Raw genomic sequence first — 12,673 nt, 5'->3', positions numbered from 1 at the left:
TGTCACCATGCTCTGCCTGCCACACTCCTGTCACCATGCTCTGCCTGCCAAACTCCTGTCACCATGCTCTGCTTCGCTGACGGATCATGAACTGGAGCTTTTCAGACTGTGAGCCAAAAGAAAGTTTTCTCTTTACAAGTTAACTGTAGATGTAGGGCCAATTTGAAGGCCAGGCGCTGTGCTTGGGTATAATTAGAACAAACTGAATCAATGGCCACTCTACAAAACAACTGACTGTATTCTTCAAAGTGTCAGGGTCAAGGAAGGGTGGTGGTGTGTTCAGAATGAAGGAAACTTTAACAACTATATGCAGTGTGAGGTTCTAGGCTGGACCTTCTAGTCAAGGATGTTGCCAAGACAACTGTGAGCCCTGAATGAAGAGCAGCAATGGGCTCACTCCTAAGCTCCTGTGAACCATCTACTGTGATCTGCCCCACCCAACCTCACCCTACTGCAGAGCCCTAAGGCTGTGGCGCTCACTGTTTTCTGCTTGCTTCTCGGGCGTGCCAAGCTAGTTCCTGCCTACTCCTCAGTGTTTGCTCTCTCAGTACTGAACATGTTCTAGTCGTCTCATGGCAGACCCCTTTCACCTCAGATCTCAGGTTAGCTCCTCCAAGACATCAGCTGTGTGCACACTTAAATAATCCCAGCATTTGAAAGGCTGAGGCCGGCAGAGCTTTGTGAGTTCTAGGCCAACCAAGGCTACATAGTGAGATCCTGTCTCCAACAAACACACAAACAAAAATACAAAACCCCAAACTAAACAAACAAACAGCCTAATCTAAAACAGTGTTGGGCTCTTACTTCCTCAACCCCTTTCTCCCATTTCCTTGGTTTGTGAGTCTTCAAAGCATTTGTTCCAACACGAAATTGTCTTACTATAATGTGACTGGTTCATGCTATCTGCATACCCCAGACCGGAAGGATGCTGAAGGACTCAGAGAGTTTTGGCCTTTACCATCTGCCTAGTGACAGAGCAGTACCTGATACACTGTAAGTAAATACATACCTAGAGCATAAATGGACCGCCCACTCTCTGCTGCAAGCTGTTTATAACCCCAGCTAGACTGTGGCTGTGATCATGACAATTACACATTTTTAGAAATTACTTTAATTAACAATCACTTTGCCCAACCTCAGACCAAATGAAGAGATGCTCCAATGCTGCCCCAAACAACACAGATGTCCCTGAGTACCTGGGTAATTCGAAAGCATTAGTCTCAGTAACAAAGACTCTCATAGCACGGCAGAGTGTGCTAACTATTGCAAAGATTTTCTTTTCAGGAATCTTAAATCTTCATCCTTATATGTTCTACTTGCTGGTTTCCAAATCAATGTAAAAACTCTGCTTTACTTCACAGTGATTCAGGCATTACTCAAGAAAATGATCACATGACTTCTAATCCTCTTTTCTGAGATAAGCACCCTGGGCTATCTCGATATGAAAAATGACCAAGCCGTGAGCATGAGAAAGGGCTGAAAACTCTGGTAGTCTAGTTTGAAAAAAAAAAAAACCTTCCTGGCATCTTATCTGAGAGTCACAGGATGCGTGTCCTGGGGCTTTCAGAGAGCACCGTCTCATTTCTCAGGGCTGCCTTTCTGCTGTCTCGAACAGCTTGCTTCTCTGCCTCATGCTCTTTCTGATACTGAGTGAGCTAAAACATTCACAGCCAGTTGGGCCCATAATCATCCTCCTGGAGACTTATCATTTTCCAAACACATTTGCGGCTCTAGATTTTCTCTGCTGAACACATTTTACATTCTAATACGATGGGAAAAAACCCGTGTGATGTAATGGCTCACTGACGAGCTCTGTGGCAGGGCTCTTTGCTGAGGGCATTAAACAATTTATTTCATGACTGTCCTGTGAGGAAAAGGCCATTTTTCATTGCCCTTTCTTTTGGGCTTTCACTGTGTTTGTGGCACAGGAGGGTGAGCTGCTTCTGTGGTCACACAGACAATATTTTAGTGACAGTCAGCATCCTCCACTGTGTCTTGCGTAAGAGAGAAACCCATCCATGGGTATAACTGAACGAAGGGGTAAGTAAGTAAGTAGGAAATGCATTAGGAGCTGTGGCTCTCAGAGCTGATGCTCTAGCCCAAGGCTGCACCCACAGAGGGAGCCATGGCTGAGACCGGGATTCAGTCGGCACCGGCAGATCGGGGCCAGACCCCAGGATCTGATCCCCAGGATCATGCTACCTCTCTTAACAGACACTTGGGCAAATGAACTGCAGTTAACTGGCCACGCCTGGGGAGGGTGTTGTTTGTTTTAATTTGGGTTTAATAACTAACTCACTGTGGTGGTCTTGCTATAATCTGCACACTGTAAATAACAACTTTAAGCCAATCACACAGTAAATCATGCAGTAGCAGGGGTCAGCATGTGATGCAATCCTGTTCACTGGAACACAGGAGTGTACTTGAGGGCACTGGTACTCCTTGCTCCTGGGCAGAAAAATGAAACCCACCCCCTTTGAGGCTGCAGGAAGCTGTGACAGCACCCCAGAAACACACAAAGCTTGTGAACCCGCTCTGCTGGCGGCCCTGCCTGTGCCTTTCGGGGGGGGGGGTAATAAATGACATCACTGTTTGAGCCAGAGGACTTAGGTGCTCTGGTAACTGAGTCTAAATGCACTCTAAAAAGTCCAGGGAACTTTGGGAGAAACTTTATAAATAGACCATTTGCTAGCATAGAAAATAAATGAACACCTCTATGGTCATCAGGGATGTCATTTGCTGGGAGGAGCTGTCTTAATGCCCTTGCAGATAATTCCGGATATGTAAAGGTCACAGAGTAGAATCTCACAAGTGTTTTAAAGGTTTGCAATCTGAAACTGAAGCTATATGGGTTGTGTGCACTGACAGACTCTCCACGCTCTTACCTAAAATCCTTTGGTCTGTCTTGAACTTGGGATGTATTTCTTTTTTCACCTACATGCTATTTTTTTAACAGCCTGCATTAAAATCCACTGAGCTTTGACGATCTTTCAAATGGCAGATAACAGACTTTATTTTAACAGTATTACTTTTAAAAAATCATATTTGGGGCTGGAGAGATGGCTCAATGGTTAAGAGCACTGACTGCTCTTCCAGAGGTCCTGAGTTCAATTCCCAGCAACCACATGGTGGCTCACAACCATCTGTAATGCCCTGATGCCCTCTTCTGGTATGTCTGAGGACAGTGACAGTGTATTCATATATAAAATAAATAATCTTTTAAAAAAAAAGCATATTTGTTAAAATCACTTCCAACCTTATCAGGAAAATCTGTATACAGTGTCTGTGGTACTACATGCATACTTTCAAAAATTTGATTTTCACTTGAAAATTCTAACCCTGTCATTGGTAACAAATACTGCTGACTGGTTCCCTTAAAATGACAGGCCTGCTTGATCATTTTTGTGGAAATAACTACCAAATACCCAAGCCTGGAGAACCATAGTTCTCCTGTCAGTTATTCTGGCTCTGAGAGGGGAGTGTGGAGCTAGTTCTCTCATAACTTAGACAATTGCAGAAGTCCCTTCCCGCAGAGCCACAGGACTGAGCAGCAGCCAAGAAACCTTATGTGTACGCATTTCGCACCGGTCACAGTTCCCAGATGACACCTTCACGGGCTACTTAACAACCTCTACTGACTTAAACATAGATGCTGTTTCTCCTTGTCATTTTCATCTCCTCTTCCTGCAGCCAACCCTCCTCTAGAGTCGGGAGGGACACTCACCTCCAGGGCTTGGTGGCACTGCCTTAATGCCACAGGCTCACTGAAAAGGCCTTGACACCCCAGGGATCTGCAGACCACTCTTGGAGGACTGATGCCTTGTGTTGCCCCGTTTTTTCCTTTGGCGACAAACTGTACGATTTCTATAGACACATGCCACTGTCTGTGTGTCCTATAGGCACCCCCTCCTTTCAGAAGCACTTACCACAGCACACAGGCTGTGTTCTACCTGCTTGGCTCCAGTGTCAGAGAAATGGGTTTCAGGCTCAGTTTTACCACTCAAAACTCCTGTAACTGAGTGAGCTATGGACCCCATCTAAGTTGCTTATCTTAGAAAAATTAGGGGATTGAATCCAATAATCTCCAGATACTTCCCAGTTCTCAGATTTTATGGTCCTAGGCATGTACACACACACACACACACACACACACACACACACACACACACACACACACACACACACAGACAGAGAGACAGAGAGACAGAGACAGAGAGACAGGGAGACAGGGAGACAGAAAGAGAGAAAGGGCACACATGGAAGAACATTCTGAAAATGTCGCCTTAGAGTCCTCCCCACACCTGGTTGTATTGTGAAGCCCTAGGTGTCATCCTTGGAAATTTAGGTGATGCTACAAGACCTTTTATGGGACCATTGAGAAATATCCAAGGTTGCTAACGTGAGACAAAAACTAGACTCTAAAGGCTGGAAGGAGGCAAGACCTAACTCACTAACTCACTCGGACGGTCTCTGCCAGTCCTAGCATTTCGTAGCAGTCACAGTCCCGAGGTTCCTCGTAAGAACCTGCCTTCCGAAGGCTGCTCACAGGACCAGAAGCACAGACTTGCGGCCAGTGGAAAATGCATGAACAGAAGCTTCCCACTCTCAACCCGAGACCTTCAGGTATAATTTTGTGTATACTTGCTAAAAAGACACCTTAAACACAGCTTTCCCTCTTTCTACTAGACATTTTCTGGTGTTTCCAAGATCATTAGATCCGTTTTCTTAGCTTTATTTTATTATAAAAAATAAAATTCAGTTGTGCACACTAACTTTAATTAGCTAACTTACTTTCTATTTTCAAACTATATGACCCAGGAATGATTGAGCCATTTGTCCTCTGAAATAAGCTTCAACAGTTTATTTGTGAAGAAGGAATACATTATTCTGAAGTATGATGTCAAAAAAAGTATTAATTTATTTTACTTTAAAACTAAGTAATGTGTTTCTTTTTTACTTTTAAAACTTTATTAGATATTTATTTACATTTCACATGCCATCCCCTTTCCCCATTCTCTCCCCCCAGAAACTCCCTATCCCACCCCCTCCTCCTTTTGCTTTTATACCATTTGAATTACATGCAAGCATTAAGGTCAGTTCTAGGTTGGGGACCTAGCAATACAATAGATGCAAACAGTCAAGGAACAAGTAATGCTTCTAACACAATTATAAAACATAAGATAAAATGGTTAAGAAAGTCGTGGATCCCCACCCCTGGACCAAGAACCACAGGCAACCAAGGAGTACTGAGAGGGAAAAGTAGTCTTCTGCAGAGCCGATCCCCTAATGGATTATCCCCTAATGTATTATCTAGCACCACGTGGTCAGTCCTGAGAACACACACATGGCCACACTGACTCCACACGCTACATTCATACGGTTATGTACATAGATATGTGTGTATTCAATATATATGTTCAATATATATGATGAAGAAAAAGAGAACCCATGAGCTTGATGAGGGATAACAAGAAAAGGGGCTAGAGGGAAGGTGAGAAAGGAGGCAGCTGATGTAACTAAATTATAATTTAAAGTGATATAAAAAGAAATTCTCAAACCTCCTTTCTTTATGGGTAAAGATAGGCTGCATTTATTTGGCTGTTTGGGGTTTACTTGGCATCTGGTTTTCTCAGACGTACAGAATAGAAACTGTGGCTATAAACTACTCCGCTATCACTAGAGAAGAGAATGCAGCTTTGAGAGGGAGGATTTAACCTCCACATCTCCAGGCTCTCCAACCGAGATCCAATTACAACACATGCTTTTTAATCTACAAGGTAAATGTAAAAGTGCTCTGTGTACCTGAAAACAAAGGCAAACTGGGAAATTATGGTTCTGTTCCTATACAGATCGCTCATGTGATTTTAAGAACTGGTAACAATATAGAAAAGAAAGAGCCTCAACAATTTAGTAGTAGTAGGTAATAAAAACATCAGACAATCTGTGGCCCGTTTTACCCCATCTCACTAATGTTAACTAATGTTAACTAACAACAGTAACAATGTATCCATTGAGAACAATCCTGAGCCACTCGCTAAGAGTCCTGAGCTGCTAAGTCTTAAATGGAAAACAAACCACAATAAAATAAAAGCTTACAAATGTCTTACCATACATGTAAATCTGTTTATCTTGGCATTTCTTTCTCACATTTGATTAGTGTATAATATTCCTAAAAGAGGGAAAACTACTGATTGTCAAACAATACCCAGATTAAAAGTAACACTATGTATCAGGTATCCGCCTAAAGACCCGGGCTATGAACCGGATGAACTATCTCTCAAATAACTTACTCTTTCCAACTTGTTTTAGAACCAACCTGCCACATAGCAGCATCAGTTTGCTAAAGACTTTCTGTCCTTATAAAAATGAGAGGGTAGTCAGAAGCACAGATTTTTTTTTTTTTTTTTTTTTTTTTAGCCTATGAAAATGCGTAACTGGTTTTACTGTTTTCTAGTGTTATGTCACAAGCTTCCATATGGGTATAAGGAAAAGGAGCATTAACATTCAAGTATTAAATATGGGGAAATATGTAATAAGAAAAGATTTTCTGGTGAATTTTAAATATAATTAAGACTCAAAGGCATTTGTGTTTTTAAAAAGTCATGCACAAAGGCACCCAGGAACGCTGAGTCCACCTTGGACAGGTCTGTACACGTCAAATGAACACTTGCTCTCGCCTTTAGCCCACATTTTGTCTCAACTGGAGATTCTTCCCCTTTGTACTGGAAGAACCCAAGGCCTCATACTGGACACCTGTCTTTCTGACCAGAAGTGATGTCAGGAAGGCACAGCATAATGCCATAGGATTAACCACCATCACTCCATGTGCCCCACATCACGCCACCCACCTGCCACAGATAGAACTGACAGTTATCCGTCCAGTTAGCAAGATAACAAAAAGCTAAACCATTACAGATGTGGTTCTTATATACAACACTGAAAACGCCCTGCCCACAGGAATGTCCCTTATGTGGCCTTTTCAGATGCCCAACTCCGCTCCCCCAGTGCACAGGTGAGACGACGGTGCTCGATACGCTCAAATATATCCTAACACTATAGTAAACTCTTTAGACTTTTTTTTTTTTTACTTTAATGTGTTCACAGATCCCTAGGGGAAAAAAATTAAAAGATGCATCCATTTATCCTAGATGAATGGTTAAAAGAAAAGCAAGAAATGATTTTTAAAACCAAGTCTAGAAAAATCTCCTAAATTTCTAAGTCTCTTTAATCTAGAGCTTTTTGGGGTACAAGCACATCCTTTGGATGTCCTGTTACTGTCTGAGGCTCACCAATTTAGCTCCTAGATCTGCACCTACTGAGTCCTGTCAATTCCAGCAACGCATGTGCTTTATGTAGTCAACCAAGCTACGAAACTCTTGGTTGAAACTCCTGGTTGCCTGAGCCAGGTGGGATGGCAGACACCTGCAATCCCAGCATTTGGGAGTCTGACACAGGAAGATCACAGGGTAGTGGTTAGCTTGGGTTACAAGACTGAGACTCTGTCTCAAAACCACAACCAAATAGCAGCAGACTCCTGTCCACTTGCTCCCAAACCATTGAATGGTCACCCTTGGTCTTGGGGCATGATGGAAAAGTGGCCCACCTTGACGACAGCACCAGCCCTCTTTATAGTTTGTGCTTTGAGATAGGGTGTCTCTAGGTTACACGGGCTGGCCCTGATCTTATGGCAGCTCGGGCTGCCCTTGAGCCTGGGATTCTCTTCCCTCAGCCTCCCTAGTAGCCAGGGTTATTGGCCTGCACCACCAGGACCTCCAGGACTCTCGAAGGGAAGTGCCACTATCTGGCTGTTCTGCTTTTCTTGTCCTGATAGCCAGTAGGCATGTCTGTTATGCCTGACCCAGATCCATCCTCCACGGTATTTCCAAACTAACGTCTCTAAAACGCAAGTACAAGCACAGCACTCTCTTGATACAATACAGCTTTGAAACAATGGTCATGCTGTCTCACCGGGTCTTGTTCCTACCTGTGCATGCCTCCTGCCCCTCACTACCTTCTGTGACTAGATGTGTAGAATTACTTCCGGGTCTTTCTATGCTATAATGTAGTTCAAACTCCTCCCGCTCAGTGGCTCCTGCTGGATGGAGCCTGACTCCCTGGTGTGGTGCTATCCTGAATTCCCAACGTGGTACTGAGATGGTGAACTTTTTAGGAGTGGGGCCCAGTGTGGGGATGGATTTGAACCCATTTCTTAGAAAGGATTGTTAAATGAGTGAAGCATCTTACTGGAATAGGTAAGCCACAGAGATGAAGGCATTTAGAAAATGCATGTTCTGTCTTCGTAACCTACTGCTGATTGGCACGCATAGCATGAGCCCAGAGAATTTGTAGAACAGTAAGAATGACAATATGCTGGTCTTGCACAGAGGGACAAAGACTTATCCCTAATACATTCCAATACCAGGCATAGCAAGTCCCATTGGGTCCTTCTATCTCGGCAACTGTCACAGGTGCAGAGGAGAAGGGGACAATGCGGAAAGCCTCCTTATGTCACAAGTCATCAGGGAACAGAGAAACAGGGCAGACCATGGCAGGTGAGGGGGAAACAAAAGAGGGGGTACACCTGGAGTGTTCAACAAGGGGAGTCAGGAAGACAGTGAAACTGGAGGCCACAGGGACTTCATACAGACTCTGAGAAAGGTGGAGAGGGGGTGGGTTGGGGCTTAGTATAGTTCAACAAAAGTTTACCAAGCACACAATTTAAGGCCTGTTAGGAAGATCGAAGGGGACTCAGAGACAGCTTACCCTCTTTGAATGATCTAGCAGGTCTGTAATAACCCAGATATTTACCAAGACAGTTTCAGTATAACTGTACAAGGAAGGATGGTGTATGTGCATGCGTGTGTGCATATGCGTGCGTGTGTGTGTGTGTGCCTGTGTGTGTGTGTGAAAGAGAGAGGGGGGAGCACTAGGAAAAAACCAAAAGCATACTTTCTCTAAATATTAACAAAAGTCAAGAGCCACACAGTGTTGACATAGAGAGGTGTCTACAGTCCCAGGTCAGGTGATAAGACCAAAAATGAGGCTCCACCTCTACACAAGTGGTTTGAAAAGGCAGCTGCCAATCCTAAGTGTTTGCAGCTCACAGGTAGACAGCACGGGTACCAGAAGCAGCCAGTCTGGGCTTCACTCCTCACTCCTCCACCTGTGGGCTGCTTGAACTCGGGCAAATTGCACCAACTGTGTGCTTACTTCAATTTTCCAGCTCGGTACAGCAGACATGATAAAGGCTACTTCTCCATAACGTCTTTGGAAATTGAGTTAATACAGGAAATACAGTGCACAGGACAGAGGCCACCACACACTGAATGTACAGTAAACAATGGGTGATGTCACTCTCCCTGGTGTGAATCAGAAAGCTCTCACACGTGGATCAAATACAGCTTTGCGTATTTGTGGTGGCAACACAGACAACTGACCAGTGTGGGTCTAGCATGAACCTCTGGGCACTGTTCTGCAGTCTTGGGTAGCAGTGTCTAGACCCCCCCCCATCCAGGTTTCTGTACCTACAAATTAGGAAACCTCCATCCTGTGGGCTTCTTGGGAGTTTAGAGAGAATACAGATAACATTTTATATTGTAATTGTCTCCAGTTTGGAGAGAGGAAAAACCCAGGAGATGACAAAGTATATGGGGATGAGCCGGCACAGAGTAGCATGGACTTACAAGAGTCTCTTCATTTTAAATGCACTGGAACCTAAGCCGCAGACAAGGAGGCTTCGAGGGCCTCACACAAATCTAGTTTCTGCTGCTTTGGGCGCAGCCTTAGAGAACTAAAAATGATAGCTGACATTTTAAGAACCTGGTTAGAGAGTTCCAGTTTAAAGGGCACGCACACAACTCTCTCTAAAAACATGCCTGGCAGTTGCCATGACAGCATAAGGCAGTCCTTACCAGGTTCTGTGTTATCCTGCTGAGGATGAGGTACAAAACATGCTCATGACAGACTCCTCACTAATTAGGTGGGAAAGGTTAAGACACAGTTCCAGATCCACACGGGCCGCCTGGGCCTGGGCTCGGGAGAGCAGATGCTGAGATAGGAGATAGGAGTAAGAAGCAAGAAAGTGATAAGTCCGACAAATCCCGTACCTAAGACTGAGCAACAGGAGGAAACCTTTCACCATCATCATTCCCTAATGAGCCCCACCGCGCTATCTGAATGGAAGGGTCGGTCTGCATCACACGATCCACCTCTCCGAATCTCTCTCACTAACATCTGTCAGTTTCAACTCATCCATCCACACGTTAAGAAGCTATAGTGAAGAAAATGGTTTCTACGTTAACGAGTACAAGTGCTTCCCTGCCTCCGGAGTAAAGAGTAAGGAAAGAAAGGATGCTGGCAGAAAGGGAGAAGGGAGAAAGGGACCTTCAGGGTGTGACAGAGTGATCTCACGCTCCCCCATCCTCACTCACCGCCCCGCCCAGTGCAGAAACCTGCAGTGATGGAACTGACAGTCGACAGTGCCAGCCCCTGCCCAGACAGCTGCCACCGACCTCCTGAACCTCTGCTATGCCTAACTCTACAGAGGAATGAACAGACTGCTGTCTGGAACCTCTCCTTGTCGCCTCCAAGCTTTGTCCTGACAAACAGACATGATGAGGCATGTAAAGACAATGACCATGATGGTGACTTACTACACACTTGCTCCAAGCACTGCGTAAAGTATACTGGCTTCCTTCATGCCTCCCTCGTCTGCACAGGTGCTGTGGTAGCAACCACATGGAAGGGTGATGTGTTTGCTCAAGGTAACAACCCAGAAAGTGGAGAAATTTGAACATAGTTCTGTTTCGCTAAGAATTTACTCCTGTTTATGTCCACCAAGTCATTAACACTCAGGGTCATGGAGCAAGACGAGGCTAACCCGCCCAAGACGAGGCTAACCCACCCATGCTCTGGAGCAGTGGTTCTCAGCTCTGGGTTTGAGACCGCTTTGGGGGTCAGATGACCCTTTCATGGGGGCTGCATATCAGATATTTACAACAGTAGCAAAATTATACTTAAGAAGTAGTAACAAAACAATTGTATGATTGGGGTTGCAACCACAACACGGTGGAACTGTGTAAGGGGTCACAGCATTAGGAAGAGTGAGAACCACTCCTCTGGAGGCTCTTCTGATACACCCAAAGTCTCTCCGGCACTGGAATTGCTTCAACATCCCGTCTCTACCCAGTCAGGGTGGAGGGCATGAGCCAAGGTGTGCAGTTTAAGTTTGCGACCTCTTCTCCACCCCCGCCCCCACTCCCCAATGACAGTTTTCAGTAAAGAAAGTAGCAGGAAGAATGCGCCTGTGTGTCAAATTATACTAAGTTGGTGACAAGAATGGATATCTCCCCTAACAAGTCACCAGACACTCCACGAGTGGCACGAATACAGAGATCTTTTTTTTTTTTTAAGATTCAATATAAGGGCCAGCAAGACAGTTCTATGGGTAAAGGGGCTTGCTTGCAGCAAGCCTGATGATCTGAGTTCAACCCCTGAGACTCACACAGTGAATGGAGAGAGTTGACTACTTCAAAATTGTCCTCTGACCTCCACATGTGTGTTGTGGTAAATACACACACACACACACACACACACACACACATAAATAAATGAAATCAAAATTTGTAAAGTGGTTTCAAAGAGTACTTACAGTTTTATAACTCCGTCTGAGCACCGGGAACACAGCTGCTGGCTGCTCCGGTCCTGTTGATGCTGGCTTTGCCCCAGCTGAACAAACCTATGGATTACAAGGACGAGTATAAGCTGAAGATGGCAGCACCATGATGAGTTCAGAGGCTCACACCGATCAGGGTGTCCTTGCACAACCATGGTGATACATGTGAAGTCACCTGTGCATTTCCATTATCAACACGGAATACAGAAATATGGGGTTGGTCAGGTGCTTGCAATGACAGAGTAACACAGAGCGGGATTAGGCCAGAGACCAGCCCTGGGCCAGGGAGCTGCTAAGAGTCCACAGCATTGACTCAGCTTCCTCAGGACCTAACAATCCTCTCCTTTCTCTCATTCCCCAGCCTGACTCCCAAGCACACTCCAGTTACTCCTAGGAAAACTGCTGTCGATCAGATAGAGGAAGCCAGCTGCTGAGCTGCGGCCAGGTCACCCCTCCAGGGAAGACTGTGTGGCACCGACCCAAGCATTAAGTCAGAGCCAAAGAGGACAGCCACACTCCAGGATGGCCGATACCATGCACACCCAATTTCCTGCTCCAAAATGCAGTCTGTTCTCCTGCTCCCGTGGTAGAAGACAGGGCAGCATCAAGGAGCTGACTTCCTTCCCGTGTCTCCCACTTAAAATATTCTCCATTGATGACTATGGATAATCCTACCATTTACTTTCCATGAGCTTTTCTGAGGTCAAGTGCTTCAGGAGTAACACCCGAGAGATTCACACAGTGCTGCTGGCACGCTCTCTAGGGCTCACTTTAATCTACGGCAAGTGACCAACTGTGTCCAGTTAGCGATGGAGAATATCATGTAGTATACAACATTAGGTGTACACATTTAAAATTTCTCAGATAAAGTGTATAATCTCTATCACAATAAAAAACAGTGTGTGTGTGTGTGTGTGTATGTGTGTGTATGTGTGTGTGTGTATGTGTGTGAGTGTGTGTATGTATGTGTGTGTGTGTATGTGTGTATGTGTGTGTGTA

The 12,673-nt window shown here is 44.9% G+C and overlaps 1 protein-coding gene across 1 annotated transcript in view; it reads right to left on the bottom strand.

The window, feature by feature from the left end:
- Positions 1-12,673, bottom strand: part of Fig4 (FIG4 phosphoinositide 5-phosphatase) — a 107,436-nt gene that overhangs the window by 17,117 nt on the left and 77,646 nt on the right. Inside the window, exon 22 of the mRNA XM_028768995.1 lies at positions 11,651-11,737. Coding sequence (XP_028624828.1) covers positions 11,651-11,737 — 87 coding nt within the window. The remainder of the gene's footprint in view (positions 1-11,650; positions 11,738-12,673) is intronic.

This window comes from Grammomys surdaster, unplaced genomic scaffold (genome assembly GCF_004785775.1).
Source record: "Grammomys surdaster isolate TR1022 unplaced genomic scaffold, NIH_TR_1.0 190, whole genome shotgun sequence".
NCBI classification, from domain to species: domain Eukaryota; kingdom Metazoa; phylum Chordata; class Mammalia; order Rodentia; family Muridae; genus Grammomys; species Grammomys surdaster.
The sequence above is the reverse complement of the archived record's forward strand: the minus strand, read 5'-3'. Positions and strand labels throughout refer to the sequence as shown.